This window comes from Salvelinus sp. IW2-2015, linkage group LG6.1, assembly GCF_002910315.2.
Source record: "Salvelinus sp. IW2-2015 linkage group LG6.1, ASM291031v2, whole genome shotgun sequence".
In the NCBI taxonomy this organism is placed as follows: Eukaryota; Metazoa; Chordata; class Actinopteri; order Salmoniformes; family Salmonidae; genus Salvelinus; species Salvelinus sp. IW2-2015.
In genome coordinates this window covers 4,123,796-4,133,850 of record NC_036845.1, presented here as the reverse complement: position 1 = coordinate 4,133,850, position 10,055 = coordinate 4,123,796, and the positions used below count along the sequence as shown (strand labels likewise).

General features: G+C 46.9%; 1 protein-coding gene across 1 annotated transcript in view; it reads left to right on the top strand.

Annotated features, from left to right (window-relative positions):
- Positions 1–10,055, top strand: part of LOC111964613 (activating signal cointegrator 1 complex subunit 3-like) — a 151,769-nt gene that overhangs the window by 89,989 nt on the left and 51,725 nt on the right. Inside the window, 1 exon segment of the mRNA XM_070443795.1 lies at positions 9,013–9,204. Within this exon segment, the coding sequence (XP_070299896.1) occupies positions 9,013–9,204 (192 nt within the window).

Below are 10,055 nucleotides of genomic sequence, written 5' to 3'. Positions count from 1 at the left end.
CGCTTTAATCATATCTGTATAAACCATGGAACAAAACCAGCTTTAATCATATTACGTATAAACCATGGAACAACCAGCTTTAATCATATGCTGATATAAACCATGGAACAACCAGCTTTAATCATATGCTGTATAAACCATGGAACAACCAGCTTTAAATCATGCTGTATAAACCATGGAACAACCAGCTTTAATCATATACTGTATTAACCATGGAACAACCAGCTTTAAATCATATGCTGTATAAACCATGGAACAACCAGCTTTAATCATATGCTGTATAAACCATGGAAACAACCAGCTTTAACATATGCTGTATAAACCATGGAACAACCAGCTTTAATCATATGCCGTATAACCATGGAACAACCAGCTTTTAATCATATGCTGTATAAACCATGGAACAACCAGCTTTAATCGGTGGGTTACTCCATTTAACGGTTAACATCAGAAATCAAAACGAACGTAACAATAAATTGTTATCTTACTGTATCACGACTTAAGTGGGGCAGCCCCATCTGTACTGAGTCTAATCACAGCTCAACAGGAGCACACAGTCCTCTTTACCAGTTGATTAGCTTCTGATGGCTATTGTTAGTCTCCTTACAAGTACTTATAAACAACAGAATAATATGCTGTATATTGTCTACACCACAATTAAACTATGTATATTCCCAGGCATATACACAACACTATCTTCAACTAATTCATATCCATTCTGCAAAACCATGGCCACGAGCACCATTTTCAACCCACTACATAATCCTCTCATGCGTATTCTGTGGTTTTACAAAGCCGTAAAAGTATATGATTTGTATATTTATTACATTTCCCCATATACAATAGGAGGAAGATTAGAGGCCAACATCAATCATGGGCCGTGCCCCAGAGGACATAAAGGAAAGGATTAGTAGATTTATCACTCCCATGGCCATATGTTCTGTAACTGCTCTTCTCTACTGGCTGGCGGAGATTTAAATAACGGAGAGACATGTACAGTCTGACTAACCGTCGTCCAGTGAGGACTGGCTGGGCACGATACACCCCTGTCGTACTCTCCGTTGCACACACACCATTAATTAAGAGTGTGTCTGGCGCACAACCACAGCCGCACACACAAAAAGACACGCACAGTAGAATCGCGGCGCCATGGCCGTAGCCCAGTGGTAACAGTAAGTGGGTGTGCAGGTGAGAGAAGGAGGCAGAGTGACTTTCAGAAATCACTGGAGGAAGCTGCACGGCCAAACACGCTGACACTGGTCTGTTGTCTTGTCGTGTGCTGTGTTCCTTGTCGATTGACTGTAGCCATCGGTGCACGATGAGATAAATCAATCATAGACGCAGCAGGTTCTGACCAGCAGGTGCTGATTATCGGCTCCTCTACCTAGACACAGAAATTGAGTCTGGTTGGGTCCAACTGGACTAGAGTGCGGCCAAGCTACACACACAGAGATTCCTATAAATTGACGTATAGCATGCTAATTGTTCACATTATGCTACACCACACTGACGTCTGCTATCTGTAGGTCTGTCTGCCTGCCGGTTCTGTCTGCTTTGGCCTCGGTCTCATCTTCAAGCCAGAACTCTTTACTCCGAGTGGTCTACAGTTAAATTATTCCAGTAAACTGTCCTCCTGACAAGCACATGCAACACCTGTGCTGTTCTCATTTCACAGCATAAGTAGAAGGTCAGTCAAACACCCAGTAGATAAAGAACACTAGACAACACACGCCGAGTGACAGAGCTCCCACTTCCCTGGCCGGTGTTATTGGCCTGTATCTGAGTGCTGTAAAGTTTGTTCATTGATAGACGGACGGGCAAGAGTGGCCTCTCTAAACTCGTCACACACATCCTTCCTCTTTTGTTTACACTCGTCCCCCCAGGAACCACTCTAAAGAGGTGCCTGACCTCATTTCTCTCACTTTCTCTCCTTTAAATCTTCATAAATGAATGCTCATAAAATAACGTGGTGTCTGTAGCCTGAGCCAAAGAGGAGAGCCAGCCGGAGGCACAGCCACTTTACAGTACACACCATTAACTGAGTACACACTCCAGTAACTGGAGTCCAGTTACAGTAAACTTGAGTAAAACACTTCCAGTGAGACTGGAGTCTACAGTTACAGTAACTTTTAGTACACACTCCAGTAGGACTGGAGTCCATAGTACAGTAACTTCAGTACACACAAGATGTCGACCGATTAAACGGAATGCCGATTAATTAGGGCTGGATTTATGTTTCATAACAATCGGAATCGGCATTTTTGGATTGCCGATTATGGCGCAATACATTGACTCATACAGCATATGATTAAAGCTGGTTGTTCCATGGTTTATACAGTATATGATTAAAGCTGGTTGTTCCATGGTTTATACAGTATATGATTAAAGCTATGCGTAATAAAGGGATTGCATGTAGATGTACTTATGCTATGTCAACAAACGCTATAGTCTTCTAATTGTTAGTAAAGTATTTACAAATGCCTTATTAAGACATTAATAAGCAGAACATCAAATGAAGTGTTAGCGAAGGACCTCCAGAGTAGTAGTTGAGCTCTCTCCATCATTGTCCTGCTGTCCTCGTGTCTGTCTCTTCGTCTGTCCACCTGTCAGTCTTGTATCAGTGGGGGAGGGAGCACGAGGCTGATTCCACTCTAAGCCCACACAGAGATAATGCATGACTTATTTGTGCTGGGAAATTGGCCCACATTAATATTTATAGGTGTTTTTTAATCTCCCGTATGCATATGTAGTGGAGCATACAGCACCTCTAAGGTCAGTTATATAATTTGCCATTATTTATCCTACCTTTTTAAAAAGTCAAAAGTGATTCCAGTATATTTTCTCTCTCATAATGTTCATTAATTGACTCGGGGGTTGAAGAGGCTGTCAATCTATCTTAGATATCTTAATGCAGCCACTAGAATAAAGAGTGCTGCTGGAATAATGGTTATTTATTGAGCTAGTTCATCATGTCTATCAGAGTGAAAGAGTCAAAGTTTCTCATTAAGTGGAACATTTGAATGGTCAGACCATTTGTTGGCCTGTCCATACTACTTTTGAAAAGGGTTCTCTCGCATGTGTGTGTGTGTGGTGTCAGTGTACGAGTGCATGGTGAGTATGCCTGTGTGAGAACTCCTCCCACACTGAGGAGCCCACTAGCTTGTCCTCTCCAGTTTGATGGGTCCTCTCTGTGAGATGGATCCTCTCTGTCACAGCGACCCAGCACAGTGGCTCAGCTGTGGGGATGAAGAGCCACCTAGTGGCCAGGTTAGGGTACAGCAGGACAGCTCTCCACACCTCTTTTGGGTTGAGTCCCAAATGGCACCCTATTCCCTATATAGTGTATTACTTTTGAACCCAGTGAACCCAGATTGAGCCGTTTTAGAGCCATGGCCATGAGTCCATCGTGGCTTTAGAGCCATCTGTTCTAGTCAGTGAAGTGGTGTCTATGGCGTGTACACCAGTATGTATGGTGTAGGTCTATTGTATGGTGCTGAGAGCCAGTTTGAGTCAGTATAGCTGTAGACTGGGTGGTTTACTGCTTGTTTTAGTTTGAGATGTTGACTTGTATTGAAGGCCAGCCTCATTTTAGTGGAGAGGTGCTGAGAGGTGCTGATGATCTAGTGTAGACTGCAGACAGGAAAGAGGCATTACGATGGATGGATGCCCATTGATGTGGATGAAAGGATGATGACTCTGTCTCTCTCCTTCTCTCTTATCCACCCCTCTCTTCCTCTCCCCCTCATCTTGTTTTTATCTCTCACTCTCTCTGGACTCTAGGGGTGTGTGTGGTGGTGGTGGAGTGTATCTTTCATCTTCTGCACTGTACTGTATCTTTGATGGGGTTTCATGTCCTGTTGCGTTGACAGGGTGTCTGTCGGAAGGAAGCGTTTTGCTCTGTAGACGTTCAGACGCGGCGGAGACGCTAGGCCACCTGGGACTCCACGCCGCCCGCCTGCCGATACACAGGACCGCAACGCGCTCATTAATGTCTATATTTGCTTTCGCTTGGGGCTATTTTTACACCGCCGATGATCTTATGAACATGTCTGAGTTGCCGTGACGATCTGTCACTACTGTACGCCCAAGCTGATAGCGCAGACCAAAGAGTGATAAACTGCAATGAGACAGAAACACACTCAGAGAAAACACACACACACACACACACACACACACACACAGTCAGATACAGGTAACACACTCACACACTGACAACCAGACTCTGACTAGATGTGTAATACAGTGCTGTAGATAAACAGACTGACGGGTGCAAGAAAAGTACTGCAAAGGAAAATACACATTTTAGTGTAAAAGCTCATTTGCAGTCTGGTAGCCTGAGGGACCGGTCTGACATGTAACCGTGGTCATGCATACCAACCCACTCTCTTCGCCCTGTTTAATTGGTACATCATCAGGTTGTAAAAGGCTGAGTTGAGTTTGTGGTTCCGCTGTGCCTCCCACCGTGTCCCTCTGAGAAAACAAAGAACTGTTATCACACACTGGCTGCCTGGCTTTCATCTCCTCTCTCTCTCTCTCACACGCACGCGCACGCACACGCACAAGGAGGCACACACACACACGCACGCACGCACGCACGCGCGCGCGCACACGCACAAGGAGGCACACACACACACACACACACACACACACACACAAGGAAGCACACATTACACACACATACAAGGAAGCACACATTACACAACTTCATGTAAGGGCACATTAAGACACTGTAAACACATGCCACGTGCACATAAAAGTAACATGCCACGTGCACCACCACCCCCTCCACCCCATACATAGACCTACATTCTGTTTATACTGTACTGGATGTACTGTACCCAGCAGAAATGTTTTGATCAGACACACAAAGGGAGAGAGAGAAGACGATAGGAAAAAAAGAGAGGTGGAGTAGAGTGTGTGTAGTGTCAGTCTCCTCCGCCCGATCAGTCTGTCAGCTCCTCCGCCTCTCAGTCTGTCGCAGCTCCTCCGCCCTCTCAGTCTGTCAGCTCTCCCCGCCCTCAGTCTGTCAGCTCTCCCGCCGCTCAGTCTGTCAGCTCCTCCGCCCTGTTCAGTCTGTCAGCTCCTCCGCCCTCTCAGTCTGTCAGCTCCCTCGCCCGCTCAGTCTGTCAGTCTCCGCCGCTCAGTCTGCTCCTCCGCCTCCTCAGTCTGTCAGCTCCTCCGCCGCTTCAGTCTGTAGTCTCGCCCGCTCACGTCTGTCAGTCTTCCTCGCTGCTCAGTCTGTCAGCTCCTCCGCCCGCTCACTCGCAGCTCTCCGCCCTAGTCTGTCAGCTCCTCCGCCTGCTACCGTCTGTCAGCTCCTCCGCCGCCTCAGTCTGTCAGCTCCTCCGCCCTTCAGTCTGTCAGCTCCTCCGCCCGCCCTCAGTCTGTCTAGCTCCTCCGCCTCTCAGTCTGTCAGTCTCTCCGCCCCGCTCAGTCTGTCAGCTCCTCCGCCCGCTCAGTCTGTCAGCTCCTCCGCCGCTCAGTCTGTCAGCTCCTCCGCCCGCTCATCTGTCAGCCCTCGCCCGCTCAGTCTGTCAGCTCCTCCGCCCTCGTCAGCTCCTCCGCCCCTCAGCCGTCAGCTCCTCCGCCCTGCTCAGTCTGTCAGCTCCTCCGCCCTCGTCGTCAGCTCCGCCCGTCGTCCTTCTCGCTGGCGCTCTTCCACCCACTCTTTCAGCTCATCCAGTGTTAAAATCCTGTCAAGTAAGTGGCCAAACATTATGACTATCAAGGGCTGGCCAATTAAATCAACAATTAACCATCCTGTCTGTCACAATCTAGCTAAGTAAATGAACACTTCATTGCATGCTGAGTTGTGCTCGTGGGTATTACTGTTGGCCGGTTATGTAGATCTGAATCAGAGAGGAGCTGGCAGTATTAACAGAGAATGGAGTGATGGTAGTACTGCCTTGTGCATCAGTAGAGAGTCACAGGACAGTCCAATGGAGTCAGGGCTATGTGCTGTATATTTGTAGTGGGACATTGCATCCTAATTGTTGATGTTGCTTTATATACTTGCACAGCAGTTCACTTTTAGCTAGTTGTATTGTGTGTAGAGTTTTGATGTCAGTTTTACCGAGCCTACATGAATTTCAACCGGTGTCATATTGACACCGTCTGGTATTCACATAAATGGCTGTGTTAACGGTGTCTAGTTGGAGCCGTGGTAGTGGTGTGTGTCTAGTTGGAGCCGTGGTAGTGGTGTGTGTCTAGTGTGGCGTGGTAGTAGTGTGTGTCTAGTTGGAGCCGTGGTAGTAGTGTGTGTCTAGTTGGAGCCGTGGTAGTCGTGTGTGTCTAGTTGGGCCGTGGTGTGTGTGTGTGTGTGTGTGTGTGTGTGTGTGTGTGTGTCTAGTTGGAGCGTGTGTGGTGGTGTGTGTGTGTGTGCTAGTTGGAGCCGTGGTAGGGTGGTGTGTGGTCTAGTTGGAGCCGTGGTAGTGGTGTGTGTTCTAGTTGGAGCCATGGTAGTGGTGTGTGTGTGTGTGTGCTAGTTGGAGCCGTGGTGTGTGTGTGTGTAGTTGGAGCCGTGGTGGGGGTGTGTGTGTGTGTGTGTGTTAGTTTGAGCGTGGTAGGGGTGTGTGTGTGGTCTGTGTGGGCCGTGTAGTGGTGTGTGTGTCTAGTTGGAGCCGTGGTAGTGTGTGTGTGTCTAGTTGGAGCTGTGTAGTGGTGGTGTGTGTCTAGTTGGAGCCGTGGTAGTGGTGTGTGTGTCTAGTTGGAGCGTGGTAGTGGTGTGTGTGTCTAGTTGGAGCCGTGGTAGTGGTGTGTGTGTCTAGTTGGAGCCGTGGTAGTGGTGTGTGTGTCTAGTTGGAGCCGTGTAGTGGTGTGTGTGTCTAGTTGGAGCCGTGGTAGTGGTGTTGGTGTCTAGTTGGAGCCGTGGTAGTGGTGTGTGTGTCTAGTTGGAGCCGTGGTGGGGGTGTGTGTGTGTGTGTCTAGTTGGAGCCGTGGTAGGTGTGTGTGTTGTGTGTCTAGTTGGAGCCGTGGTGTGTGTGTGTGTGTCTAGTTGGAGCCGTGGTGTGTGTGTGTGTCTAGTTTGAGCGTGGTGGGGGTGTGGTGTGCTAGTTGGAGCCGTGGTAGTGTGTGTGTGTCTAGTTGGAGCCGTGGTAGTGGTGTGTGTGTGTGTCTATGGAGCCGTGGTGGGTGTGGTGTGTGTGTGTATGTCTAGTTTGAGCCGTGGTGTTGGCCGCTCCTGGATGCTTACTTTTGGAACTCTGTCTTTCTCTCTCGCAAACTCACACACACATACACTTAGGTACACCCATCTAGTACCGGGTCGGGCCCCTCTTTAGCTCCAGAACAGACTGAATTATTTGGGGCATGGAAACATTGCCTAATTGATACAAGGGACCTAACGTGTGCCAGGAAAACATTCCCACACCATTACACACCACCACCAGGACCGAACCATTTTCGTGAACAGCCAGATAGTGTAATAGCCCTATACTACATTAGCATACATGATAATGTTTATTGAAAGACATTCTCCACAGGGATACTTTGTTAGACACACCCACTCTGTTGTGAGGGTATAGTAGGTAAGGTGGTTAAGGAGGAACATGAATGGAGAACTCATTCAGATAAGCAGTGTATTCATTGTCTGTAAATAATAGTTTGTGAAGAAAAGCCTTGTTTGTGAAGAGCCACTTGTAAAAGACATCCTTCAGCCATTTTTTTACTTTTACTGTTGAAAAGCGATATCCTAAGTACACACTAAAGGGTAAAAAAATATACATGTTTTGAGCACAAATGTGTTTTTTTAGGCACAACTGCAAAGTCCAAGGAGTAGGGCATTCAAGGAGTTGGTTTGATGGATCTGATGTCATCGGCCCCCCCTTGCTTGAACAGTAGAGGGGCACTAGAGAACAAAAGAGGAAAGGCCCCCCACTTATCATGACTTACCTGGACCACCTATTGAGATGCGCCTTTTGTTAACTAAATCAGGTGTTCAGGAAACACAGTTGGTATTTAAATCTGAGTGGGAGCCAATGTGCAATTTGGCCCATGTACTGTACACACAGAGAAACACTTTCTCTCCCTCAACCACCCACACACCACACACACACACAAACACACACACACACACACACACACACAACACACACACACAACACACACACCACACACACACACACACACACACACACAACACACACACACCACACACAACACAGACACACAGACAGATGCTAGCTATAATGGGCTTTTCCTCTGTGCTCTCTCTCTGACCTCATTTAGTTGTCCAGAGAGAGATAAAGCTGTCTGATGAGCAGGCCATTATTACTGCCTTGCCAGGTCACCACTCACCTCTCTGCCTGTCAACACACACACATCTCAATCAGCAGCCACTGTGTGTGTGTGTGTGTGTGTGTGTGTGTGTGTGTGTGTGTGTGTGTGTGTGTGTGTGTGTGTGTGTGTGTGTGTGTGTGTGTGTGTGTGTGTGTGTGTGTGTGTGTGTGTGTGTGGTGTGTTGTGCACGCACGTGCCTTAGTGTGTACGTGCTGCATATGTATATACTTGAAACCAGGGTAAAAAAATGTAGTTGCCTTCAGTTAAATTACTGATCCTTAAACTAACAGAGAAGCAGCTATTAAAACTGAAATAAAACCTCAACTTAGGGTTGCAATGTTTTATCAGGTACTAAAGTACACTGACTGATACTGGCCCAGCAGGATCAATACAACAGCTGTTTTATAGATCTGTCTGAACGACTCTACAGATGTGTGATTATTGGGTAGCAGTCTGGACACCTTGATGGTGCCCTCTAGCAGCTGCAGTGGGGAGTTAGGTCTGAGTAAGGACACAGCCATAAAGCAGTTGGCATGTTGTGCCGACTCAAAATGTATCTTTGACCTCTGATCCTTGGTGGTAGTCAGAAATGCTTTATTGGCATGACAAAGTACTTGTTAAAGCAATACTCCCTCTCCATCCTTCTCCTCTCTTCTACATACACAGGCTGTGCTGATTGGTTCTCTCAATCCTTCCCTCCCACCTCTGACTGTTCCCTCTCCTTCTCTCCCCCAGATCCAGCGTTCCAGGAACAAGCAGATGAAGGAGATGTTCCCAGATGGTTTTGGGATCCACCACGCTGGGATGCTGCGTGCTGACCGGAGCCTGATGGAGAGCATGTTCTCCAGGGGTTACCTCAAGGTTCTGTGCTGTACTGCCACACTGGCCTGGGGAGTCAACCTGCCTGCACACGCTGTCATCATCAAGGTCGGTGTGTGTGCGCGCGTTTCAAGTTCTGTTAGTCGTATGAACAGGATACACATGGTATACACAGTCCAACAAAATGCTTACTTTCATTGGGTGCGTGTACTTGTGGTAATTTGTTAGTTTGTATGTGTGAGGGAGTTTTTCGGTCTGATTTGAGGTAGGGTTGCAAAGGGTCGGAAATTTTGCATGGGAAGTTAAGCACGGGAATTTTGGGAATTTTGCTTAAATTCATCAAAGACGTTAGCTTATTATAGTGAACATTTTTTGTGGGATACACAAGGCAATTCTAGGACTTGTGGCATATTTTGGTTAAACGATCCCCAATTCAATGGAATTGCAACCCTCATCCACAGTGCATTCTTCCATCACATGTGCAGTAGAGGTCGACCGATTAATCGGAATGGCCGATTAATTAGGGCTGATTTCAAGTTTTCATAACAATCGGTTATCCGTATTTTTGGACACCGATTATGGCTGATTACATTGCACTCCACGAGGAGACTGCGTGGCAGGCTGACATCCTGTTACGTGAGTGCAGCAAGGAGCCAAGGTAAGTTGCTAGCTAGCATTAAACTTATCTTATAAAAAACAATCAATCTTAACATAATCACTAGTTAACTACACATGGTTGATGATATTACTAGTTTAACTAGCTTGTCCTGCGTTGCATAAAATCGATGCGGTGCCTGTTCATTTATCATTGAATCACAGCCTACTTCGCCAAACGGGTGATGATTTAAATAGCGCATTCGCGAAAAAGCACTGTCGTTGCACCAATGTGTACCGAACCATAAACATCAATGCCTTTCTTAAAATCAATACACAAGTATATATTTTGAAACCTGCATATT